The sequence below is a fragment of the Diplotaxodon limnothrissa genome, linkage group LG18, assembly GCF_057381915.1.
Source record: "Diplotaxodon limnothrissa isolate DT_005_m linkage group LG18, D_limnothrissa_male_GT1.1, whole genome shotgun sequence".
NCBI lineage: Eukaryota > Metazoa > Chordata > Actinopteri > Cichliformes > Cichlidae > Diplotaxodon > Diplotaxodon limnothrissa.
In genome coordinates, this window is record NC_140613.1 from 5,443,735 (window position 1) to 5,471,504 (window position 27,770).

The window sequence follows — 27,770 nt, forward strand, 5'->3', positions numbered from 1 at the left end:
ACTTAAGAGTACACACTCCAGGACCGTTAAAATGAAGGTGGTGAGGAGATGTGCTGGATTCATCCCTGGCCAAAGGTATCATTCTTAATTCAGACTACTGGACGAGCTCCATCAGCCTTTTGTGAGGTCTGTTTAAAGTTGACTCAAAAAAATTGACAGCAGCTTCCTGCAGTGGACTGTATGCACAGAAACACATGGTCATATATGCAGCTGTAGCAAGCTTGCAGTCATTTTAAACAGACTTGTTACTCTAATGTCTGTCTCTGTTAGTGTTGCCACAGACTGGTGACCTGTCCAGGTGTACTCTACCTATAATTACTGGGACAGGCCCTAGTCCCCACCCACCCACCAACCCTCCCACTGTGACCCTGAATTAAATATAAAGAAGAAAATGGATCGATAGGCTGACGTTTTTTTTTAAATTGTTCAAGAAATCTGAGCTGTTGCTTTGTCCTTTGATTTTGTGGTATTAATATTAGAGCAACCTTTCTCACAGAATTCCTACAATAAGCCATGTTACCTGAGATTATTCCTGTATTTACCTGAAGGCCCTGACAAATGTGCTGTGTACATGAAGGATGGGAATCAAATCACTACAGTTAAGGAACCTGTTCATATTTATTTGATGAACCAATGATTTTCTATAAGTTTGTGATCCATCTTTGATTACTGATTCCAAGATGGTCTTTACGGAAATCCTGTTTGGCTTTTTAAATTTTATTTCCCTTTTTCAGTTTGCCAGGGCAGCTCTCCACAGTCACTGTCCACATGGGTCAGTGGGAACTAGAAGCACTCTGCTAATGTGTGTGACCAGCAACCTCCAGCATCCACCCAGTCAGCGTTTACCCTGCTGGATATTTGTTTTTGTCTGTGACTGGAGAGTCAGATTTTTTTTGAGGTTGGAGGAACAGCCTCACACTCGCAGAGGTGAGTCAGTTTTCAGAGGTCATCTAAAATCCTCCCACCCTGGTTTTTATGAAGTAGATCTTATTATGTGAAACAATAATATTTCTCTTCCTCTTCCCCCTCTACACACCTGACTTCAGGTACAAGTCTCAGTCATGTCATCTGCAGAAATTCTCAGATGACTCTGCCATTGTGGGTTGTATCAGGGATGGACAGGAGGAGGAGTGCAGGAGTGTGGTGGACAGCTTTGTCGAGTGGTGTGAGCTAAACCACCTACAACTTAACATCACAAAGACAAAAGAACTGATCATGGACTTTAGGAAGCATGCTCCTCCTCCTACCGCAGTCACCATCAGAGGGGGCTGATGTAGAGATCGTTGTAACAGTTGGTGAAATGTTATTATTTGACCACAAGGCGGAGCTCTTGTAATGATAAATGTAATTAACGCATTTTATTTTGTATGTTTTATTTTCGTGTTGAGCATGTTAACATTTTCCTTTTTTTGCCTACCGGATTGGTGTACAGTTAATTTGGTACATGGAAAATAACCGGTTAATTTTGTAAGTATAAGGTAAGGGCAGAGGTCACTTCCTGTTTTGGGAAGTAAGGTCAGAGAAGCTGCTCTTTTTTTTTATTTTTTATTTTTATGAACTTTATTTAGAACAGTAACAATGACAATCTCAAAGAGACAAGCGACATATTAAAACAATCAGAACAGAATCACATCTCCTATACACCACAATGAAATCGACAATAACTGAAAGTAAACATACATACACACACATATATACATATATTTGCATATACACATGTATACATACACATCCATATTCACACATCTACATAATAATAATATAAAAAGATGAATAACCAATACAAAAATAAATAAGAATAAAAAAAGAATGAAAAACAAGGAACAGAAATAAAGAAGACAAGGGGGATCATAAAATCTCTAAAAGTGAGGTTCCATAAACAAGACACATAACTTAAATAAGGGGCTAAGAAAAATCAAACTCTTCTAAAAATCTATGCAATTTGATTGCTTGGGGCTTATTTATTAGCTTAACGGATTTACGGAACAGGGAGAGTTCGTTTTTAATAGCAGGCCATGAAGGGGGGGATTTAGCATATCGGCATTTATGTATGTAATACTTTGTTATAATAATGAGATTGTTAACTAAAAACTCACTATTTTTGTCCATAAGGATTACTCCAATTTGAATATTTTGAAAAGACCAAAAATCAATATATCCATACTGGGACAATATTAGGACATGGAGAGATTTCCATAAATTCTGGATTGTCACACATCCATAGAACATGTGCTCTGTTGTTTCCGAAGTTGTTTTACAAATATAACAGTTGTCTAACACAAATTTAAATCTGTCTCTCATAAATTCATTGGAGGGGTAAATATTTTTTGTAGTTCTAAAATGGACTTCTTTAAATTTGGGGGGAATTGGAAATGTTAAATATTTGGTTCTGATCAACGAGATCTCAGATTTGTTATAATCTTTAAAGACGAGTGAATGCTTTGTCCTACCTGGATATAAGGTGTTAACCAAATACCTCCTCAAAAACTGATTATTGCATTTTCCATCAACCAAGTCAAGACCATCTAGTTTAATTTTATGTAAATTTGGAGTCTGTATATTTGAAAAATTGTTCTTTACCGTATTTACAAGGACTGTTGGGATATTCTGTGAAACCTTTTTATAAAGCTCGAACGAGCAACTCATGTCATATTTCTCATTAAGCCTGTTTAATTCAAGTATATCTCCATTTTCATCCATTATATGTGTCACAGACCAAATTTGTTTTGTCATCCATTCTTCCACAAACATAGATTTCCCCCGATTCAATATCACCCTATTATTCCACAATGGAACATTGTGGGGACTGAAGTTATGTTTAAACATTAATTTCCAATTTAACAAAACTTGTTGATGAAATTTGGAAAGTTTTATGGGTAGTTTAGAAATTTCAAAATCACATACTAAAAGGAATTGGATCCCCCCAACTTTGTTGAAAATAAGAGATGGTATCAAGAACCAGATCTCATTATCATTTTTCAAGAAAGATCGTAGCCAATTAATCTTTAAAATGCCATTCATTATTTCAAAATCGATTGCTTTTAAACCCCCCTCTTCATAATCTTTTATCAAGTCCCTGTTACTAACATAATGATGTTTATTTTTCCATATGAAATTAAAATTCACCTTATTGATGTCTTTTATAATTCTTGGTGGGATGGCTAGGGAATAAGCTGGATAGATTAATCTGGACAAAGATTCAACCTTGGTCAACATTATCCTGCCGAACAACGTTAAATCTCTCTGTAGCCAATGGTTCAGAGTTTTTTTGCATTTGTCAATTGTATTCTGAATATTCTTTTCTTCACTATCAGCCATGCATTTAGTTATCCAGATTCCAAGATATTTGATTTCATTTTTGACAGGTATATCATACAAAGAAGAGTGAGAACAATTGTGGATACTCATGAGTTCACATTTGTCCAGGTTCAGGCGTAGTCCAGAAGCATCAGAGAAGATCTTTATTGTATCTAAGGCCAATGGAATTTGTTCTTTATTTTTTAGAAAGACTGTTGTATCATCGGCAAGCTGACTTATTATTAATTTGTGATTATTTATGTCTAATCCTTTGATGTTTGAGTTTATGACAGTAATAGCAAGTAATTCAGTGGCTACAATGAATAAAAGAGGTGAGATGCTGCAGCCCTGCCTGATACCTCTCTCCACCCTGAACCTGGGACATGTGCCTTCTAAAAGAGAAACACAACTATTAATATCAGTATACAACATAGTGATCATATCCAGAAATGCATCACCAAACCCAAAATGTTTAAATGTCTTAATAATAAAAGTGTGTTCAATAGAATCAAATGCTTTATGGAAGTCCAAGAACAACATAAAACCATCATCCTTAATTAGGTAATTGTAATCGATGAGGTCCAAAACCAAGCGGATATTATTTTGGATCAACCGTCCTTTGAGAAATCCTGATTGTGTCGGGCTAATTATTTCAGAAATACCTGTTTTTAGTCTTGTTGCTAAAACTTTTGTAAAAACTTTGTAGTCTGTATTTAAAAGTGTTATAGGTCTTAGATTACTTAGTTTTTTCTTATCTTTCCCCGGTTTTGGAATTAATTTTATAACTCCCTGTTTCATTGTTGTCATAAGCTCCTTTTGATTTATACATTCATTTATTGCACTGAATAATAGTAATTTTAGGTCTTCCCAAAAGTGCTTGTAGAAATTAGTTGTTATACCATCTGGTCCCGGTGAACGATCAGATGCCATGCTCTTAATAGCAAAGTCAAATTCTTCTATAGTCAGGTCTTCATCACAAATTTCTCTAAAATTATCATCAATTACTGGAATCCAATTACTGATTTTGTCAAAGAAGGAGGTGACATTTTGTTCTGAGTATGAAGACTTATAAAGGTTACTGTAAAAAGTAAATACTTCATTTGAAATGCGTTTAGGGTCTGTACATTCCTCTCCGTCGATTATTAGGTTACATATTGAGTTATATTCTTGTCTACGTTTTTCTAGATTGCAAAAATAGGCAGTGTTCTTTTCACCCTCTTCTATCCACTTGGCTTTGGATCGCAAATAAGCAGCCTTGGCTCTATAAAGGTACATTTCGTCCAACTTAGATTGTAAATTATTAATTTTTCCTTTTTCTTCCTCAGTCCAATTCAATTTGCCATACAGATTCATAAGTTCTTTTACTACATTTGATTCCTCTTCTTTTCTTTGTCTGTTTAACTTTTTACCGAATGCAATTGAGGTTTTTCTGATTCTAAATTTAAGATATTCCCATTTGAGTATCGGTGTATTGATGGCTTCATCATTCTGGATATCTAAAATTAATTTTTTGAAATGAATTGTTTTACATCTTCGTTTAACACTCTCCATACATCTATTAATTTAGTATCATTAGCGAATTTTTCAAATATTGGGTTTTTATGTTCTCTTGAAAACTTTGAAGGCCATCTATCCAACCATTCATCAGGAGTCACATTGAAATCACCTCCAACTACTATATAATCAGTAGGGAATTTGGTATAAAGTTCCTTTATAACTGTAGAAATTTGATGCAGCAGGTTCTTATTCTCTTGATCATTGTTGTATCCATAAACATTAACCAAAATAATCAGAGTATTATCAGTATTTAACACACAGGCAACCCAATGTCCATTTTTGTCTGCCATGTTGCACAAAAATCTTCCAGGACATCTGTTGAAACAAATAGCAACCCCAGCCGACCTGTTTGTACCATGACTAAAATAAATTTTATCTCCCCATTGTTGTGACCAAAATTTCACATCAGATTCCTCAGAATGAGTTTCCTGGAGAAAAAAACAATTTGCCTGTTGCCCCTTGCAGAACAGAAAAACAGCTTTGCACTTAATTGAGTCTTTAATTCCCCTTGTATTAAAGGAAAAAAAAGAAATATTCGTTTTTAGTTGGAACACGGAACACATGAACAGCTTTAAAGAGGAAGTTTAGGAGATGGAGTAGGAAAATCTTGAGGTAAAAGTCCCATCATCCGAAATGTTCCACTGTATATTCCTTTCGTAGTCAGATGTCAGCCCGTACCTGGAGTCTCTACCCTGATACGTTTGCCTTCTATGAAACCAAAAGGGCCCCTGAAGCCTGCAGCCTTGCCTTCCTTCCGAGCCTGGTCGATTTTTGGCCACAACGCTTGTCTGGATCTCCAGTCCTCTGGGGTCAGGTCTTCAGCAAAGCGGATGCCTTCTTCTTTGCACACGGGAGAAGCCTTTGTTCGCCTCCAGATGTCATCTCTCACGGCACGTCTCACAAACAGAATAATGATTTGTCGATGCTTATTCTCCACCGCTCTTCCCACTCTGTGGACAACATCAACTGCTTCTTCCATCTTCATCTTTAGGTCCGGAGCAATCCTTCCTAGAAGTTCCACCACTTCTTCTCTGATATTTTCATTTGTTTTCTCCTTTTTCCCTTTGATACGAAGACACCATCTTCTTTTGTATCTTTCCTGGCTCAATACACGATCCTTAATATCGTCATTATCTTTTTTGATTGATTCCATCTCTTTTTCCAGGTGTTTTATTTTCTTTTTGCATTCTTGCAGCTCCTCTGAATTAAACTGCACTGATTTAGCGATGGAAGCCAGCATGGCGCTATGTTGTTGAATTTGTTTGCTAACTTCGTCCATGCGGTCATCAACACGTTTTCCAAGACTCTCAATAGCTTTCAGTATAGTGTCAGTGGATGTGTTGGAGTCATTATCACTAGCCGTACCTTTTGCTTTTTTCTCCATATGTGGTTTCTCAGGAGTATTATCAGGGGTTGTTAACAGTCTGTCCCTCTTGTTGCTGCTGGAATTAGCCGTTTCCATCGGAGCTGGGTAGTCATGCTCGCTGTTTCTCTGGGTTGTAAAAGGGAGGTTTTTCACTGCCGGAGGTTTCGTGTTGTTGGTTTTCTTCATGTTCGGGCTGAAACGTCGTCAATATAGCTCAAAGGAGTGGATTTTATAACTTCAAGATTAAAACATCGGGACTTTAGTGAGGAGTTCAGACGGATGCGACTGCTCAGTCCGCCATCTTGCCCGCCCCCTAGGTCAGAGAAGCTGCTCATGGTGACGGTCTAGCCGTGTGAATGTTAAAGAAGAAATAAGCCCTAAGTTCCAATTACACCGGTTTGTCTACTTGCAGGCCAAAGTGGTATGTTTGTTTATATTTTGTGAATTTTATATTGTAACATGTTTTAATGCTGAAATATAATTTTCTTGTACATTTGTATTCACCAGTTCTACGGTGTACCTGTGTACGTTAAGAGAAGCACAGTAAACATCAGTAAAGAAGAACTCTCGTGTCTCTCGTGTACGTGTACAAGCCGGCATAATCGTGGAGGACTACCGGTACCTGGGGGTACACTTGGACTGTAAACTGGACTGGACCAAGAACACCAATGCTGTCTTTAAAAAAGGGCAGATTCGGCTTTTCCTACTGAGGCGGCTCAGGTCCTTTAATGCTTGTAGGAAAATGCTGACCATGTTCTATCACTCTGTGGTAGAGAGCACTGTGTTCTTTGCAGCTGTGTGCTGGGGCAGTGGGGTGAAGACAGCTGATGCCAACAGACTGAACAAAGTGATTAAAAAGGCTGGTTCTGTCCTGGGTGTCAGACTGGAGACGTCTCCTGAGACTATTACCAATGTTATTCTGTTCCCTTCCAGACCGTGCAATATTACCCAACAGTACCTTATTGAATATTTGTTTCATCCCTCCATCATATGCTGCTACTCCCTTTATTCAATTGCACAATAATATGTCACTTTATAGAATCGCCTGCACTGATAGTTAAGTTATTTATTCTCCAGGATATAGTTATACACTTCGTTAGAGTTATTTGATACTATGTCTTGCACTATCCTACTGTATATTACTGTACACTACTATTCTTATTGTATATATTGTATATCTTATTCATCTGTTCCTCTGTCTCTCCTGCTGCTTTGAGCATGTACATGACAAAAGAATTTCCCTCGGGATAAATAAAGTTATTCTTATTCTTATTTCAGTGACTGCTGCTTATACCACAGGTGAATACACTGTACAGATCCCTGATGGGAGAATCAGCCCTACTTTAGGCATTACCTGTTCCAACAAAGAAGTCTGGTAGATGTTTGTTTATAGTCTGATGATTGGACCACATCCTCAGCATCTCTGAGTTTGTTTCTTGGTTATTATTCATACACAGTAATGTGATGTATGATGATATCTAGTATAATTGGACCAACCTTGTGTTCTTCATTGATGAAAGCTGTTTGAGTCTGAATGTTTGACCTTGTGTATCTTGTGTTCTCTGGGCTTTGCTGACCTCAATCTTTTTAGAGGATCAGAAAACAAAACCAGGATTACTGTAAATGTTTCTTCTCCAGGTGGATGATGATACGACTGTGTGACACAGGATGCCATCTTTAGTCTAGAGGAAGCAAAGCTCAGAAAGAAGTGTGATATTATATGGTACCCACATGTGTGCTGCTGAGGAGGATGTTCAGGGACGCCTGCAACCAAATCCAAGCCTCCTCAGGTTAGTCGTAGTTGCAGAACGCTATAGAAGGACTGAGACAGCTGAGGTTTAAAATGTTTGGTTAAACGGATGAAAAAGAGATTTTCTTCACTATAATGATCGCTTTTTGAAAATTTTGGCAATTTCAAGTTTGTCAAATTACTTTGACACCTGAATTGACATGATATGATATATGATATCAGAAGATGCTCCACCATGCAACATCTCATTGGCTGTAATTTTGATATATAACGCCAAACTGTCCTCTAATCTCCTGTCTGTTCACTGGATTGCTGAAATTAAGAGCTAGTTTGATCAATTTAGATCTAAACGATCCAAACTTGAGCTCTAATGTTTAATAGTAGTAATATTCTAGACCTCTTTAAGTCATTTTCACTATTCGACTGTCCAACCAGCCAACTCCAATAAAAGAACGCAGCAGCACTCAGTGATCACCACAGATGAGCGAGTTCCTGTAACATTCATCATCTGATCCCTGTTGGTCTGTGTGCTTCTGCTTTTGGTAACTATAGTTACCTAACTGTAGTTATCATAACGCAGTCACTATAAACACATGCCAGCCACTTTCTAACTACTGGTTACTGGTTACTTCGTGCCAGTTATTTTAGACCCAACACTGTTTCTTCTTGTTCGCCTCAGTGTTGACGTGTCAAATGTTAAACAGCTGGAAATGAAACTACACCAGTGTACTGTGATGTTTCAGCAACATGTGGCAAACGCTGTTCCTGCCATTCATGGTGACGTCACCAGAGACAGCCCCGCCCACCTCAGGACCTCCCCCTGTCATATGTTGATCATGATAATTATGAAGATGACAGTGAGCACAACTAAGACTGTAAAAATCCACGACCAGGATGTTCAGATGTTTTCTAATTATTAATGAATATTAAGAACCTGTTTGTGTTGTTTATCTTTGTTTTTGTGTCAGTTGTTATTAACAAATCTCACAAACTCAGACAGTTTACATTCTGTATGTGTTTTCATCTTTACCAGCCACACTTTAACTGCAATTACCGTAAGAAAACAAACGTTAGAAACTCTTGACTCAGTGACTTTATAAAATATTTAAGTGGTTCAGGTAGAGCCAGCTGTTGAATTCCCGTGAACACTTACCATATTGTACCTGTACAGCATGTTTTTGTATGAGACAGATTTGTAACAGAGGCCTTGCTCTCAGTAAGTTTGAAGTCATTTCCTGATTTGTTTTGTAATCTCTGCTCTTTCTGTATTCTGCTCAGTTTGAATGCTTTGTCAGCAAAACAGATAACAAGTGAACAATTTTGAATAACAAACTGTAGCATGCACTAATATTACACATCTCCAAACAACAATCCACTGAGACCATGAACTCCACTTCTTTGAAGCAATCTTCTTCTTTTTGGCATGAAAAAGAAAGAAGAAACAGCACGAGCTGCTTTGATCTACCAAAAGGAAAAAACAAGATATCTGAGGTGAAATCAGTCAGGTGAAATAATTAAGATATAAACAATAATTCAATGCAATGTCTCAGGTAGCTTAGTCTGTTACAACTGTTGATAAAAACTAAACAAATTAACACAGTGTCAGGGAACTGTTGTGTGGGAACTAGTCGCTTTTATGTCTGCAGTCATTTAACTTCCATCTATTCATTTAACTTAGGGGGAAGAAATGTCAGGTTGGTGCAGGCTGGTTAGGTGCATTTGGTCCTCTGTTGTTGTAATTAGATGAGTTGGTTCACTTTGTGGCTCAGCTGTATGTGGGGTTATATCTTGGGCTGGGTATCGATTTTGATTTCTACAATCATTTTGATTCCAATTCACAAGGTCCCGATTCGATTCAATCACCATTTCGATCCAATTTTGACTCAGCATATGAAGATTACGTGATGCTGCTGAAGTGAAGCAGAGCAAAGGTACAGAGGCTTTACTAGAGACACAGCTAAGTGTTTTGCAATTTGGCATCATTTTAAAAAGTTTAGATTTCTTCAGTATTGAACAACCGAAATGAGGCTTTTTTGTCAGAGGTTATTTCATAAAAACAGCACCTGACAGCGCTGTACACAACGGTAGACTGGTGCATAATAAGCAAGTGAATAATGCAGAGAACAGATTTGAGATGGGAAACTGTTCTTGAAGTACACTGAGAGAGAGAGAGCTGTGCAGGAGGTGTGATTTTACCCTGGTGGAACCAAAACAGCAAAGGTAGGAGGGATTTTATGATGATGTTCATCAAATGTGAAGCAGTTTTGATCTTCTTTGCTGCTCGTTCAGTGAATTTTGGTCAGAGAGTGACAAAACCTGCAGCTTCAGAAAATGTGAGATGTCAGCATTCAGCCCCGACAATGTGTCTGTGTACGTGCCATCGGGTGAACGATCCACGCTTTGTGTTTACATCTTTGTGCTGAATCTGTTTAGCTGCTCTCACTTGCTGTAGGTTGCCTCCTCAAGTGGCCGGTCTCCACCATCACTGCAGTGAAGCCTGTTCATTTAATGAATGTTTGCTAATAAAGTGTTTTCATTCACGGTTCTGTGTTGACAGCCCTGCTATCTAAGGAGTTTCTTTTCTGCAGCTCTACATTTGCAGTTATTTTGTCTAAACTTTGTTTTATGAAACTGACCTTCCTCACCTCTGACCTTTCACACATAGTGGTCACTACAGTGGACAGCTATTCAAAGGCTGTTTTCTTGTATTTGTGTCAGTGTTGATGATATACTTGCACATAACCACAACACACAGTGTCAAATTCACAAGTTGAAACATATGTTGTCCACCTAAGTGGACATGTAAAAAACTCTTTGAAAACTACGTTTAAAAAACTCAAGTTCAAAAATCTTTTTTTCATGACTAAAGATGAATAAAAATACTTAAGAAAACAATCCTGAGTGAGGTTGTCATAATTCATCCATGGTAAATGGCCTGTATTTGTATAGCGCTTTACTAGTTCCTAAGGACCCCAAAGCACTTTACACTACATTCAGTCATTCACCCATTCACACACACATTCACACACCCATTCACACACTGGTGATGGCAGCTACATTGTAGCCACAGCCACCCTGGGGCGCACTGACAGAGGCGAGGCTGCCGGACACTGGCGCCACCAGGCCCTCTGACCACCACCAGTAGACAACGGGTGAAGTGTCTTGCCCAAGGACACAACGACCGAACAGAATCGGAAGGTTTGCTCGAACCGGCAACCTTCCGATTACAAGGCGAACTCCCAACTCTTGAGCCACGATCGCCCCCATCATCCATGAAAGGATTAATAACGAGCCCGTGTGCCTTTTGTAACTGTTACGTTTGCACTGGCTATTGTAACCTCTCCTGGGGTGTAACTTCCTCCCCAGGTGGCGCTGTCAACACCATCTAGTTGCCTTTACCTGTTTTCCACCTTTGTGCCACCACATTTGCATATGTCTCTATCAATTAAGTCTGATTTGAGGTCTGCCATATTTTAAATTCAGTTATTTCTCTCAGAAATTTGGGATCTAAATGACAAATCTGTTATACTGTCACTGTTTAGTGCAAATGACTCATTGGGACATATAAAATTACAAATTTTAAAATTTTTATTAAATCGCATCACCTGATATTGAGTGTCCAAGAATATCAAACCTGTAAAAATTGTTTACGGTCAGAATTTATAAAAACTAATTGTAAGTAAATTCAAACACGTGAGCTTTTCTTTGTGTTGAATATCAACACTTAAGACTGTGAACTTTACTTTAGAACAAACAACAACTGAGTTGAGTTTGCTTTATGTTACATTGTAAATATGTTAGGTTCTGGTGTTTAGTATTAGTTAGGGTTTAGTTGAGATTTAACCTAGTTTATGTTTCTCCTTCGTCTCCTTGTTTGAGTCTCTTTCTGTTTTTTTCCATGTGTTATCTCCTCGTCTGTAGGTTCCCTTTGTGTCTCGCTCCCTCTGTCTCGTGTCAAGCTTGCGTGTCCCAGTTCATGTCTCAATGTTTCCTGTTTTATTGTGGATTCTGTTCCATAATCAGTGTGTTTAGTTGTACTTTCCCTGTGGCGTTCAGGTACATTTGTGTCAGCTGTGTTTCCACTTTCCTCATTACCCTTCTGTGTATTCATGTCCTCTGCCTTCCCCTGTTCTTTTTCAGGTTGTGTGTTTTCTCCATGTCAAGTCACGTCTGGTCACAGCGTTTTATTTCTACTTCTCAGGTTCATGCTCATGTTTTTTTTTCTTCATGTTCCGGTTCAGTTTCATGTTTCAGTCATCATAGTAATTTAGCTGCTCCCAGTTTAGTTTGTAGTTTAGTTTGTCCCAGGATGTTTTGCCCTAATTGTTTTCCATTTTTGACTTCAGCCCAAAAGAAACGGTTCACCTTTTTTACATTTTTTTTTCTTTGATTTTCTCCTTTGTCTGCGTTTTCGGTCCACGTCATAACACTGTCATTCCAAATGTCTATTGATAACAAGAAAAACTTTTTAGTACACAATCTAGATTTCTCCCCAACTTTAGAATCTGTCGGCTTTGTCTGCTGGTCTGAAGTCAATAAACCACAAGAAAGATGATTTTAGTCATTCTATTTGCATCGTGCAGTTTGACTGTGTCCATTCAATTAAACTTTATTTGTATAGCGTCAAATCACAACAAAAGTCGCCTCAAGATGCTTTATATTGTAAGGTAAACCCTACAATAATACATACAGCGAAAAACCCAACAATCATATGACCTCCTATGAGCAAGCACTTAGGGAACAGTTGGAAGGAAAAACTCCCTTTTAATACGAAGAAACCTCCGGCAGAACCAGGCTTAGGGAGGGGCGGGGCCATCTGCTATGACCAATGACATTCCAACCAATGTCTGATAAGAGATGAGACACAGCAGCTGAGCAAATGATCATTTCATGCTGAAGACATCCTCAGACAGAATTAAACACATACATAAACACAGTCTGGTGCCAATAACACAGCTAATGACACTGCTGTATCACTGGCTTTACTGATTAAAGACCATATCTGAAGGAAATCTTTGAACACAACAAAAAGTGACCTTTTAAACCTGCGACACTGATGCTGCATTCAAGGACCATTAAAAACATTTGAAAGGACTTAAGAACATGAAGAAAATGTGACTTGTTTCTCTGTAATGAAGCTGTTTTAGTGAAGAAAGTTGAAAGGTCACAGAGCGACTGCTGAATCTTCTGCTCTAAACATGAACTCTGAACTTTGTGATGCTTCAGGAGGAAAACTGCTTCAGTTATTCTCTCAGATTAGTTTCATATTTTCTGCATCAGATTTGAGTGAGATCCTGGAATGAAGACAGAAGAAAAGACTTTGTTCAAAGTTTGATTTATAGTCAAACCTTCCAGTTTATTCACACAATAAAACATCAACACAATATATGAATTCATTCATTAGAATCACAGTTTTCCGTCATTTGTTTGATGATTTTGACAAAAACAAACAAACACACACACATGGTCTGCCATACTCATAAAGAGAAATGTCGACATTTTTCAAGACAAATATTCCAGAAACATTTAGAGGATAGAGAAGTTTACATTTTCATGTGGAGAAATATTTTAGTAAATCAAAATGATGATGAGCAGTGATAGCCTCCATAAACAGTCACAGGAAAGATCTCCTTTAAAAACTGAGAAACATCAAGAGAACAACTAGAAGATGTGGAGGTACCACCCATAATGTTTGACTGACAGCTGATCTCTGTGCAGAAATGATGGAGAGAAAATAAAATGAAACTAAAACACAGATTTAAACCCACAATATGAAAGACTTCAGTCTATTTGAGCTTAATCAACTCAGCAGTGGTTCCACAATAATCATCATCATAATCGTAGTCAAACCAGAGTCCAGCATAGAGCGGCTGAGTGAATGTGGTCTGGACTCTGTGGAGGAGAGTCATGGTTTCAGAGACGCTGTAGAAGGACAAAATACCTGCTCTGTGATCCAGGTACACTCCTACTCTGGAGGAACGAGGACCTGAGACACGAGTTTGGATGTTGTTGTACCAAAATGTATAACTGTTGTTGTTACAATCTAATGACCAAGATTTGTCATTACATCCAAATAAACATTCACTCCCTGCTCTGCTGACATTCTTGTATGCGACTGCTACACAAACTCCTCCCCCTCTCCACTCCACCTCCCAGTAACAACGTCCAGTCAGACTCTCTCTACTCAGGACCTGCTGCCAAGTGAATCTGTCTGGATGATCAGAATAAAACTGTTGATGATTCATAAATGTTGCTTTTCTGTTCCCCTCTGATAATAACAGCCATGTGTTTGCTGTGTTTGGATCCAGTGTGATTTCACATGAATATTTTAAGAATCCAGCTCTGGTCTTTGGCTCTGCTTGTGGATCTGACAGTAAAACATCCACTTCAGTGACTGTCAGTGAGATGTTTGTCCATTCCTCTCTCAGAATGTCCTGTAGTTTATCTCTGACCTCTGACACAGCTGCTGTCACATCCTCAAAGTAGCTCAGAGGACGGATATTGATGCTGGATGAGTCTGTAGACTCACTGAGTGCTGACAGTGAGGGGTAGTTGTGTAGAAACTGGATGTGATCCTCTGTGTGTGAGAGCTGCTTCAGCTCAGCATCTTTCCTCTTCAGCTCAGTGATCTCCTGCTCCAGCTTCTCCTGAAGCTCTTTGACTCGACTCACTTCAGTTTCCTGCTGGGATCTGATCTGCTGCTTCACATCAGAGCTTCTTTTCTGGATGAGATGGATCAGCTCAGTGAAGATCTTCTCACTGTGCTCCACTGTTTGATCAGCAGACTGATTGATGGCCTCCACCTCCTGTTGAAGCAGCTTCACATCTTTCTCTCTGTCCTGGATTCTCTGCTGGATGTTTTGTCGACTCACCTCCAGCTCTCTCTGCCTCTCAGTCCTTTCTGCTGCAGCTGAGACTGTGTCGTGGCCTTTATGTTCATCCACAGAGCAGAGATAACAGATACTCTGCTGATCAGTACGGCAGAACATCTTCATCACCTCATCATGACGAGAGCAGATGTTCTCCTGGAGCTTCTTGGAGGGCTCCACCAGCTTGTGTTTGTCAAATGCAGGACATTCATAATGAAGCTTAACATGTTTCTCACAGTAAGAGACCAAACACATCAGACAGGACTTGAAGGCTTTCATTTTTCTTCCAGTGCAGACATCACAGGCCACATCTTCAGGTCCAGCATAGCAGTGATCAGCAGGAGCAGCTTTGAGTCCAGTCTTCTTCAGCTCCTCCACTAAATCTGCTAACATGGTGTTTTTCTCCAGGACAGGCCTCGCTGTGAAAGTCCTCCGGCACTGAGGGCAGCTGTAGATTTTCTTCTTTTCTTCTTCATCCCAGAAGCTTTTAATACAGTTCATGCAGTAGCTGTGTCCACAGGGAATAGTCACCGGATCCTTCAGTAGATCCAAACAGACTGAACAGCAGAATTTTGTTTGATCCATTTGATTCATGTGCTGTGCCGTTTCACCGTCTCTCAGTGACTGTCAGACAGTTTCACTTCCTCTGAACAGAAACAACCTCTGTGCTCTGAAGGGAAACAGATCTCTGCTCTTGTTCACCTCCTACAGGAAATGAGGCTCACCAGCAACTGCATTTACACCATGTTGTTTAGACCCATCCTGATACAGACACATCTGTGAAGGGAGGCACTAAAGAAATATTCTTACAGAGTGACCAAGAGCCAATCACATGATGCAGGGTGTGGTATGTTTGGTTACAGCATGCAGTAACAAGTCTGACCCAGTTAAAGTTTAACAATTCATTTCTTCATGGTGCAAATATATAGTAGACTCAGGAGTTTAACTCAGTTTTCTTGGCCTTTGTTTATCGTTTCATTTGAAATCTTAATGGGTAAAGATCATCATAATTACATATGAAATTATATGTACAAATTATATGTTCCATTACACTATTAACAGCACAGATTATACAGCAAACATCAGATTCATGGATGGAGCCAGAGGCTAAATGACTGTTCAGTCCTCTTTAGGAAACGATCTTCATATGACGACAAACACGACAACAATCAGCTGTCAAACTGTACAAGAAGTTCACAGTAATGTAAAAGAAGTTATATCACTTTATTTTTAAACGTACGCACTCAGGGTCAGGACTGAAGACACTGATCGAGAAAATACTCTAAATATAAATATTCACCTAAACATTCAAAATTATTCAATTGCATGAAAAGAAATATGAACTCTCTACAATACTGGCTTCTGATTGGTTGAAAAAGCAGGTGCTGAACTTCAGAAGAGCTAAAGCTGCAAAACTGTGTAAACCCAGAGTGGATGCTGCCCTCTGACCTTTCAGAAGTACGATCTTTTTATGAAGACACAGAGGCAGAGTTATTATTCATCACTTTAAAGATGATATTCGTTACATGTTCTTCACTCGTTGTCTAGTAAAGTCCAGAGAATGAGACACATGATTTCAAAACATACAGCTGCATGTTAGAGATCACAGAGTTCTTCAGTCTTATGAGAACTCATGGAGACTAAATGTCAGACACATCAACAGTAAATGTCGTTCCTCCCCCCGTCAGTTTGTGTCCTCCACACTTGTTTACACAAACATCTGAGGTTTGAACAGTGTGCAAAACCACATGTTACAAAGCTGCTGAGCTACTGAATACTGGAATATTTCATTCAATATCACCATCTGACCAAAGGACAAACACAGAGAGGATTAGAGCGCCAAACTTTGTTTCAAACTGTTTCAGATTTTAGAGGCAAAAAGCAGAATTTCTACCTGGACAAAGAAATCAAAGCAGGAGCAAAACAAGCTTTTTACATTTATTCAAAGGCATTATGTGAATGTACTCTGAGCCACAGCCTCCTAAAGTAAAGACATTTGATCATCTAAACCAGACAGAGTCATGTTTTCAGCAGTGTCTGTATCCTCCATATAGACCATGCCATGGTCCACCTAGGGTGAGCAGGTGTCTGACTTTATGTGGGACTACACAGCGCTCAGTCCTTGTTTGCCTGTGCCACACACACATTGAGCCAATGTCTAGTTTTTTTATTGACTCTAGTTTCTGTCGATCGGTAGGCCCACAAAAAAACCCTGTACAGGAAGTAGATTTCATCTCTCTGATAAAAGGAGTTCTAATCCCTGATCCTATGAGTCTGAGCCAGTAGATAATATTGATATGATCATATTTATGCCTTTGTTGTTTCACAAAGGGTTAAAAACATTCACAGGTTGGACTGTGGTTCTCCTTTTAGCATCTCTGCTGGAATTTTAACTGTGAACCTCTTAGATCCAAACTTCTGAACTGCTCATCTCACAGAGGACAAAAGGGAAGAACCCCGAATCTCTTCTTCACCTCACTTTTATACCTGCTCACCCTTTCTCCCCCCTTCCCTCAGTGGACGTCACATCTTCATACTTGGGCCAATCAGGTTGTTGACATTTGATCATCTGATGTCCACCCACACCTCATCTCTCTCTCTCTCTCTGATTTACAAGATTTAACACAAAGTTTAAACTTTAAAATCACTTCATTACATTTTCTTTCTTATTCTTAACACAGAAAATTCACATTCAAAAACTTAACACAGAATAAAACAGAGTAGCCAGTAGTGGGACATGGTTCCAGCAACTCTGATGGTGACGGCCCGTTTGAAGCTGAAGCTCCGGCACGTGTGTCAAAAAATCAACACACTGCTTCAGAAACGCTGTGCTGAGGCTTGGTTTGACTGAACAGAGTCACGTGATCAATGACGTCTGAAGCTTCATTCAGCACGTCACTGCTTCAGTACCTGATTCAAAGATTTATAAGGAATTGAACCATTGGTGGGATTTGTGCCGTGTTTTGGTGATTTTGTGAGAGCGAATCAGTGTGTGACATAATTATAGACATGGAGCCAGGAAGAGAGGACGCTCTGCCTGTTCCTCAATAAAAACCAGTTCATCAGCATTTCTGCTCCCAGGTCTAAAATGTACATAAGAAATATGATGTACACATAATTATAATGATATAACTTATAGTATATTATATATAAACGTACCAGTCTGCTGGTTAATTACATAATCAGGTGGAGGCAGTGACCTCACAACCTCCTATAAGCTTTAAGTTAAGGTTACTTTATTTATACCCACAGGTAAATTTGCTTTACAGAACAATGATAGCATTTGGCCTCCCTTCACAAACACACACACCTAATGAAACCTGACAAAACACATATTTAGTAATTAAACAAAGTGAATCAAATCAAAAACAATTCTTCTTGAGTTCAGTGACAGCAGCAGGGACAAAGCTGTTTTTATAATGCTTTGTCCTGCATCTTGGAACTAGAAACCTCCGTCCTGAAGAAAGAAGCTAAATCCACCCCGTAGAGGATGGGAACCATTTTTAAGGATTGATTAAGCCATCTGTGGTACCTGTTTAGAGTACAGGGAGTCTAAACAGGCCTGTGACTCATCTATCAGACGACTGGACCATCTCACTCACTAATTCAGTCAATTTTTCTCTGTGACAGAGGTCTGACTGAACCATGGCACCAAACAAAAAGATAAAACAGACTCAATAAAAGAACAAGAAAACAAAGTTCAAATCTTTCGCTCAATGTGGAAATGAGCAAGTTTCCTGAGGCAGTAAAGGCACTGGTGACCCTTTTTACAGACCGATTTGCAATAAAAGTTCAGTTTTTCATTGATTATGGTCCCAAGATATTTATATGATTGCACTTGCTCTATTTTCTGACCTTTAATTAAAGTGACTCTGTGCCCATTTAGTTGTTTCCTAAAATCAATAACCATATCTTTTGTTTTAGATATGTTCAATTGGAGATAAGACTCCTCCCACCACTGAACAAACTAATCAATGATTGGACTATGGTGAGTTTCACCCTCTTTCAGTAAGCTGACAATAACAAAGTCATCTGTAAATTTAATGATGGCCCTGTTTTCATATCTGCTCTGACACGTGTTTGTAAAGAGAATGAATAATAAGGGCGATAAGAGACCCTGGAGGAGAAGCTGTGGAGGAGGACACTGGGTCAGACAGAACCCCATTTATTCTCACTCTTTGTGACCTGTCAGTTAAAAGATCTAAAATCCAGCAAACCAGGTTTTTCCTGATTTCAAACTCTTCTAAAAGTCTTTTCATTAAAATATGGGGCTGTATTGTATTAAAAGCTGAAGAAAAATCAATGAAAAGAAGTCTTGCAAAAGTCCCTTTACTCTCTACATGTTTAAGAATCAGATTTAGTCAAAAGCGCGTCCTGCACTCCTCTGTTGGGCCTGCACGCAAACTGCATTGGATCCAGCTGATATTCAATCTCTTCCATAATCACATTTCTGATGATTTTTTCAAAGACTTTCATGACAACTCAGGTGAGGCAACAGGCCTGAAGTCATTCAGGACGTTTGGACGACTAGATTTAGGGACATGAACGACGACAGCTTCCTTCCAAAGCGAGGGCACATTTTGTATTTGAAAGGATTTATTGAAAATAACCTGAAATTTAGGACTGAGCTCTTTAGCACAAGATTTAATTAGGCGGCACTAATGTTATCAGGGCCCTGGCTCTTGTTCACATTAACTGTATGAAAGGCCTTTTGGACATCGCTGAGTTCAGTGATGAAGTGTTGAGTATCTTTCAGTTTCTGTTTCAGTTCAGAAGAACTAAAACGAGCATCAAGCATATTCAAATCTCTGTCTGACTTAAAACCGTCTACAATGATCTGACTGCTGCTCTGGGGATTTTGAAACCCTGATATGGTTTTCATACAAGTCCAGGCAGACCCAAAACGTTTTGCAGCAAATTTTCTTTCAAGAAGGTTTTTGTAGATCTGTTTTGCTTTCAAGAGCTCGATTTTCAAGTCTTTGGTGACTGCCTGAAAGTCAGTAACAGCCCCCTCTTTTAAAGCCTGTCTCTTTTTCCTTAAACAGGATTTGATGCATTTGGTGACCCATGGCTTATTGTTAGGGTACACTTTAGCATGCTTAAGGGGTATAATCATGTCTTTACAAAAACTGCATATGAGCTAACATCCACCAAAGCATCAAGACTGAATAAAAACTTCCCAATCTGTAAATTTAAAACATTCCTGCAAGGTAAGCACAGATTCTTCTGACCACATGATTGATTGATGATAACATAATTTTTTCACCCCCCAAAAATTCACGTTCAAAGCAACATATCAGCCCGATATCACACAGAACTGTCACATGACATCAAACACAAGCTGTCAGCTCTGCAGAGTGGGCAATCATAATGAAGCAGTTCATTATAAGCTGCAGACTCAAGCTGCTCTTCATATATTTGTCCACCAGATGTCACCAAAGAGGACTGTGATGAAAGCTTCGAGTAATGAACCGTTTTTCATTACAAGCTTGGCCAACTGACTACAATCTACAATAAACTAATATGGCTTTTCAATCCTCTCTTCAATCACTTGGTACCACCAGGAACCTTTAAATGGGCACTCAAGCTGCCTGGAGACTGTTTTGTCGTGCACATCAGAGAAACCACAGGTAAGACAATCTTATCCAAAAGGTCAGTGTAACAGTATTGTTTTCCACCAGCTTAACCAAACTCCCCACACTAACTGAAATTTCTTTTCCCAGGCAAACATTAAACAGCAGCAGCTGGAAAACTGGAAAACCTAAAGCCAACTAATCAATAAGACATAACAAACTTTTGTATGAGTGAGTATTGATAAACTGAGCAGAATTAAACCTCAGTGAAACCACATATAAGTTCTGGTAACTGGCACATATTTATGTTTAATATGTTGTTTTATATCTTGATCAGTTTCAGGTGTTTGTGCGACTGTGTTAACCATCAGTAAAACCACATATAAATCACACTTCTGTGTTTAACAATTACAACACTTGATGCTGTTTTTCTGATTCAGGATTATGTGTGTGATGAGTTGGCCACACAGTTCTTATCTTTCTGCTTCAGACACACACAAAACTGCCGAGGTTGAAGCTTCAGTCTCTTTCTACCCCAGGTCTCACCACATTTCCAAAATGTAAACTCTGAGTCTCATAAGAAATGTGGTTCAAAAAGATGTGCTGATCTATGAATGCATCCTTACTGAAAGCTAAAGATGTCCAGCAGACAAAAACAGCAGCTGAATGAACAGTTATCATGAGCGAGTGTACAAACACTATCACAGGAAATAACAGAAATAAACTGTAGTTTCCATTTATACCTGTAGTATTTTTTCAGCTCCATGTCATCTTCCAATATGTCAAAATATGATTTCATTGTATCTTAAACAAATACAAACTTCTTTCTTCCCCCCAGAGAGCCAACAGTTTACTATCAGAACTGAGGCTGATCATTAACAGGGAGCAGCAGGTAACAAGGTCATCAGCAGTGGAGGAAAGTATGGAAGTAATACTCAGCTTCATATTTGAAGATACTCGAGTATCTTAGCTGCAGGTCTGGAACAATGGTTTTATTTCCTTTCCCATTAAACGTCTCACACAGCCCCTCATCTGTGACCCTTAGCAAACCCACTGGATATCTACCTGTACATAAAGGAGATCAGATCAGTTGCATCTAGACCAGCTGTAACAGGAAAATGCTGCTTACACTTTGATGCATCACTTTCAGTTTGTCATATAAGACAATATATCAGATTGAGGCATTATTTTCCTGCAGTGAGTAAATCTACTTTGTACTTTACTCTTTTCTTTTAGGTAAAGGCTCTAAACAGTACTTGTACACTGTGGAAATCCCATAAGAACGTCTCCTGAACTCTGAAAAATAACAAAACAAAGACTAAAAGGAGGTCATGGGTGCTGATGATGATGCTGATGATGAAGAGGAGTAGCATGCATTTAAAAAGTGACTGATGTCCTAGAATACAACAGAACAGTGTCTCTACAAACTTATGAAAACATGACAGTCTTGCATTAGTTTGTATTCTTATGATTTCACAAAATGAGGGAAAAATCTCCTTGAAATGCACAATTCCTTTTTGTTATTTCTTAGTGTGTGACGTATTTTATTGGCTTTATGATTGGTGCAAACAGTTTCCTGATTCATAATGGAAATAGATTTTAGACACAGGAGGAACACGCAGTGATCAGCAGGAGCAGCTTGGAGTCCAGTCTTCTTCACACTGAGGAGGGACATATATGCAGGAACAGTTGTCATAACTGTTACAACCACCAGATGGCGAAAGAGTCCCACTGCAACTTTAAGCCATGAAGGATGTGTCTTGATGTTTGTTTGTGATAAATCTGCTTTATGTGAGTCTTTTTCAGAGAGTAACAGTAATATGTCTGATTATATGTCTTTAATCAGTAAAGTCTCGCTTTGCTGGAAATAAATAAATAATTGTAAACATGCAGCTGTATGTTAGAAGTCAAAGGGTCCTTAAGTCTTCTGTAAATTGACGGGGATCAAATGAAGGACACAAGTATCTGTTCTTACTCTAATAAATGCTGCTTTAATATCCAACAGACTATTTTCCTTCCTCATCAGCAGTAAACAGCTCGACTGCGTCTGTGCATTTGTGTCCTCCATACTTGTTTCCACAGACATCTCAGGCTTGATGCCACGATGCAGTGTAGAAACCTGACAACCCTCTGACTCATGTTCAAATGTTCAAGGACATTTCTCAGGATCATGTATGACCCCTTTTTGACATTTGGACTTTCATTAATAATATTTGTGTTTCTGAGTCATTTTTGTGGAGACTTCTGTCCAACGTAGTGTCCAAATGAAGCCTGAAGCTTTTCTTCACCCTCTTGTCAGATGGTCAGCAACAAAACTCTGTTCCAACCAATGTCTGATAAGAGATGAGACACAGCAGCTGAGCAAATGATCATTTCATGCTGAAGACATCCTCAGACAGAATTAAACACATACATAAACACAGCCTGGTGCCAATAACACAGCTAATGACACTGCTGTATCACTGGCTTTACTGATTAAAGACCATATCTGAAGGAAATCTTTGAACACAACAGAAAGTGACCTTTTAAACCTGCGACACTGATGCTGCATTCAAGGACCATTAAAAACATTTGAAAGGACTTAAGAACATCAAGAAAATGTGACTTGTTTCTCTGTAATGAAGCTGTTTTAGTGAAGAAAGTTGAAAGGTCACAGAGCGACTGCTGAATCTTCTGCTCTAAACATGAACTCTAAACTTTGTGATGCTTCGGGAGGAAAACTGCTTCAGTTATTCTCTCAGATTAGTTTCATATTTTCTGCATCAGATTTGAGTGAGATCCTGGAATGAAGACAGAAGAAAAGACTTTGTTCAAAGTTTGATTTATAGTCAAACCTTCCAGTTTATTCACACAATAAAACATCAACACAATATATGAATTCATTCATTAAAATCACAGTTTTTCCTCATTTGTTTGATGATTTTGACAAAAACAAACACAAACACACACATGGTCTGCCATACTCATAAAGAGAAATGTCGACATTTTTCAATACAAATATTCCAGAAACATTTAGAGGATAGAGAAGTTTACATTTTCATGTGGAGAAATATTTTAGTAAATGAAAATGATGATGAGCAGTGATAGCCTCCATAAACAGTCACAGGAAAGATCTCCTTTAAAAACTCAGAAACATCAAGAGAACAACTAGAAGATGTGGAGGTACCACCCATAATGTTTAATCAATCAATCAATCAACCCCCCCTCCCCCCCGACCCTACACACACAACAAAGACATCACATGGGGAGACAGGTCGGAGATCGGTAGCATTACAGAAACGCACTGAAATGTACACTACAATGAGAAAGTCCAAGAGGAAAAACAGACCTCTACTTGAAGGAAATTGCCTTCCCGGGTTTCCTCCGTGGCGTGAGCGATAAGCAGAGTTCTGTCCTTTCCTTCTAAGATTCCTAATTATTTAAAGTAACACTCAGGTATGCCATTCAGCTGGGTTAGTTACGACGTCGGGAGCAGCTTGGGAGAACAAGGAAACACAGACTGCTTCAGGTTGTCTTCCCAAATCGACTCAAAGGTTTATTTAGTACATAACAGCTTATATAGAGGAAAAAAAGGTTCGTGTGTCAGCTTTCCCAGTTCAAACCGGTACAGACCAAATAAGGAAACGTCTTCCTGCCTTGTGAGCAAAGAAGTATCCTGTGTGTAGTTTATCAGCTCAGCTACAATTTATGATCATCCCAGCAAAATACACTCCTAGACATAGAATACAGAGTTCTTTCATCAGTGAATTCTGAAACAAACCACCTAGCCTTTAACGAGCCTTTTCCAGGAGATAAAGAAAAAGGGAGGATGGGAGTAAGGAAGTGGTCTCATCTCTGTGGTGTTTTCGACCTTGAGGTACCAGCTTGTGAGTCTTACACCTTAATTCTTGGGTCACAGAGAAAGAGAAAAACAACTAGTATATAGGCCTTATTGAGTAACAGTTTTCCTGTATAAAACAATCTTCTGTAAATGCTTACCGTGGTACTAAAATACCTAACACTACTCATGCTGGGCTCCTATAGCAGCATGAGAGCAGGAATCAAAAAAACTCCTCTGCACAGAAAGCACATAAATGCCCACAGTACAACATTATGGAGCACGTGACAAGCAACAGGGTTGGGTAGGGGGTGAGGAGTAATCAGAAGCAAACACAGCAGCCATCCTGCCCTGCGCTATAATTCCAGCGCGGGCCCAGACCTGCCGTGTTCTCCAGGAGGGAACAAGCATCAAAGACGTTTGGAAAGGGAGGGGGGATGAGTGAGTGCGTATCAGTGTAAGTGTATGTGTGTGCGTGTCCAGAGTTCAGCTGAGACAGTGTCCTTCGCCCTGCCAGGCTAAGTAAACAGTCTTTCAGCCAACCCAGGTGGCCTTGCATAGAGTGGGAAGAACAGTCTTAACACAGTCGTTATCAGAGTGTTGTTGTTCGGCTCATGCCTTGAGCCCACAGCTGGCGCCAAAGGGATAGCCGCATTATGATGGTGTTTTTTTCTTTTGTGCAAACAACTCATGAGAATTTAAAAGCTGTTCTTTGACACTTCGACACTAGTCTCTCAATCTCCGTTGGAGAGCCGCAAGCTTCTCCATGATGTTATCAAACTTGCGCTCCGTGGTCTTGTCATTCTTGTGCTCAAAGAGCCAATTCCGAGAACTCACCACCGCAGTGAGCTTCTTCAAGATGTGATCCAATTTGCGCTCAGAGGTCTTATTTTGAGTGTTCACGACAGCCGCAAGCTTCTCCAAGATCTTATCCGTGCTCCACTCAATGAGCCCATTTTGAGAAACTCACACCTCGTCCCATCGTTTCAGTCCCAGCGGGCAGCCTTGGGGGGGTTTGAACAGCCGGCTCCGCTTTCTTAATTCTTCGATAAGCCAGCTCCGATCAGCAAGAACCCTGTTATCATGGTTCCGAATAGGTAGATATCTTCAGCGTCTTCGACCGACAGTCCCGCCAGGCACACGATCCTCCACTTCTACCACCCGTCCATTGTGTAGCTGGCAGGAAACGTACCTCCAGGACACTCAGGCTCACCCAAGCCCAGACTTCTCGTTGAGAAAAGGGTGTCAATAGCATTTCGGGATCAAATCCATAATTCCTCTTTTAGGTTTTAGAGAACAGACTGTGAAAAAATGTTCCAGGGAAAAGTAATACAAAAAACACGAGACTACCCAAGGACACAAGAGGCTAAGCAGGGAAGCTAAGGGAGAGGAGGAGGAGGAGAAAAGTGCGACCACCTTCTTCAAGAGCCAAGAAGTTTGACTGACAGCTGATCTCTGTGCAGAAATGATGGAGAGAAAATAAAATGAAACTAAAATACAGATTTAAACCCACAATATGAAAGACTTTAGTCTATTTCACTTTAATCAACTCAGCTGTGGCTCCATTTTGCCAAACCATCAGTCCAGCATAGAGCGGCTGAGTGAATGTGGTCTGGACTCTGTGGAGGAGAGTCATGGTTTCAGAGACGCTGTAGAAGGACAAAATACCTGCTCTGTGATCCAGGTACACTCCTACTCTGGAGGAACGAGGACCTGAGACAGGAGTTTGGATGTTGTTGTACCAAAATGTATAACTGTTGTTGTCACAATCTAATGACCAAGATTTGTCATTATGTCCAAGCCAACATTCACTCCCATATCCTTTTCTGCTGATATTCTTGTATGCGACTGCAACATAAACTCTCCCTCTCCACTCCACCTCCCAGTAACAACGTCCAGTCAGACTCTCTCTACTCAGGACCTGCCATGATCCAGTGAATCTGTCTGGATGATCAGAATAAGAATGTTGTTGTTCCACTGCTGTTACTTTTCTGTTCCCCTCTGATAATAACAGCCATTTGTATGCTGTGTTTGGATCCAGTGTGATTTCACATGAATATTTTAAGAATCCAGCTCTGGTCTTTGGCTCTGGTTGTGACAGTAAAACATCCACTTCAGTGACTGTCAGTGAGATGTTTGTCCATTCCTCTCTCAGAATGTCCTGTAGTTTATCTCTGACCTCTGACACAGCTGCTGTCACATCCTCAAAGTAGCTCAGAGGACGGATATTGATGCTGGATGAGTCTGTAGACTCACTGAGTGCTGACAGTGAGGGGTAGTTGTGTAGAAACTGGATGTGATCCTCTGTGTGTGAGAGCTGCTTCAGCTCAGCATCTTTCCTCTTCAGCTCAGTGATCTCCTGCTCCAGCTTCTCCTGAAGCTCTTTGACTCGACTCACTTCAGTTTCCTGCTGGGATCTGATCTGCTGCTTCACATCAGAGCTTCTTTTCTGGATGAGATGGATTAGCTCAGTGAAGATCTTCTCACTGTGCTCCACTGTTTGATCAGCAGACTGATTGATGGCCTCCACCTCCTGTTGAAGCAGCTTCACATCTTTCTCTCTGTCCTGGATTCTCTGCTGGATGTTTTGTCGACTCACCTCCAGCTCTCTCTGCCTCTCAGTCCTTTCTGCTGCAGCTGAGACTGTGTCGTGGCCTTTATGTTCATCCACAGAGCAGAGATAACAGATACTCTGCTGATCAGTACGGCAGAACATCTTCATCACCTCATCATGACAAGAGCAGATGTTCTCCTGGAGCTTCTTGGAGGGCTCCACCAGCTTGTGTTTCTTTAATGGAACCACATCATAATGAGTCTGAAGGTGTTTCTCACAGTAAGATGTCAAACAGACTAAACAGGACTGTAAAGCTTTTATTTTTCTTCCAGTGCAGACATCACAGGCCACATCTTCAGGTCCAGCATAGCAGTGATCAGCAGGAGCAGCTTGGAGTCCAGTCTTCTTCAGCTCCTCCACTAAATCTGCTAACATGGTGTTTTTCTCCAGGACAGGCCTCGCTGTGAAAGTCCTCCGGCACTGAGGGCAGCTGTAGATTTTCTTCTTTTCCTCTCCATCCCAGAAGCTTTTAATACAGTTCATGCAGTAGCTGTGTCCACAGGGAATAGTCACCGGATCCTTCAGTAGATCCAAACAGACTGAACAGCAGAATTTTGTTTGATCCATTTGATTCATGTGCTGTGCCGTTTCACCGTCTCTCAGTGACTGTCAGACAGTTTCACTTCCTCTGAACAGAAACAACATCTGTGCTCTGAAGGGAAACAGATCTCTGCTCTTGTTCACCTCCTACAGGAAATGAGGCTCACCAGCAACTGCATTTACACCATGTTGTTTAGACCCATCCTGATACAGACACATCTGTGAAGGGAGGCACTAAAGAAATATTCTTACAGAGTGACCAAGAGCCAATCACATGATGCAGGGTGTGGTATGTTTGGTTACAGCATGCAGTAACAAGTCTGACCCAGTTAACCTTTAACAATTCATTTCTTCATGGTGCAAATATATAGTAGACTCAGGAGTTTA

At 39.8% G+C, this 27,770-nt stretch overlaps 2 protein-coding genes across 4 annotated transcripts; both read right to left on the minus strand.

Annotated features, from left to right (window-relative positions):
- Nucleotides 1-13,756: 13,756 nt before the first annotated feature.
- Nucleotides 13,757-15,466, minus strand: LOC146612948 (tripartite motif-containing protein 16-like). 2 transcript variants are annotated; one of them, XM_085377055.1, is made up of 2 exons: nt 14,642-15,466; nt 13,818-13,940 (listed from the first exon to the last, which is right to left on the minus strand). In XM_085377055.1, exons 1-2 carry the CDS (start codon nt 15,431-15,433, stop codon nt 13,884-13,886), a joined length of 849 nt encoding a protein of 282 aa, XP_085233181.1. In that variant the 5' UTR covers nt 15,434-15,466; the 3' UTR covers nt 13,818-13,883. The 2 variants fall into 2 exon arrangements, with proteins under 2 accessions (XP_085233180.1, XP_085233181.1); XM_085377054.1 differs by having other exon boundaries at nt 13,757-15,466.
- Nucleotides 15,467-25,760: 10,294 nt separating this feature from the next.
- LOC146612949 (tripartite motif-containing protein 16-like) lies at nt 25,761-27,458 on the minus strand. Of its 2 annotated transcripts, XM_085377074.1 has the most exons (2): nt 26,921-27,458; nt 25,761-26,857 (listed from the first exon to the last, which is right to left on the minus strand). In XM_085377074.1, exons 1-2 carry the CDS (start codon nt 27,417-27,419, stop codon nt 25,761-25,763), a joined length of 1,596 nt encoding a protein of 531 aa, XP_085233200.1. In that variant the 5' UTR covers nt 27,420-27,458. The 2 variants fall into 2 exon arrangements, with proteins under 2 accessions (XP_085233200.1, XP_085233199.1); XM_085377073.1 differs by having other exon boundaries at nt 25,761-27,458.
- Nucleotides 27,459-27,770: the final 312 nt, after the last annotated feature.

Excerpts from the sequence above, each read along its gene's own strand:
- LOC146612948 (XM_085377054.1), bottom strand. The coding sequence starts at position 15,433 with ATGAATCAAATGGATCAAACAAAATTCTGCTGTTCAGTCTGTTTGGAT.
- LOC146612949 (XM_085377073.1), bottom strand. The coding sequence starts at position 27,419 with ATGAATCAAATGGATCAAACAAAATTCTGCTGTTCAGTCTGTTTGGAT.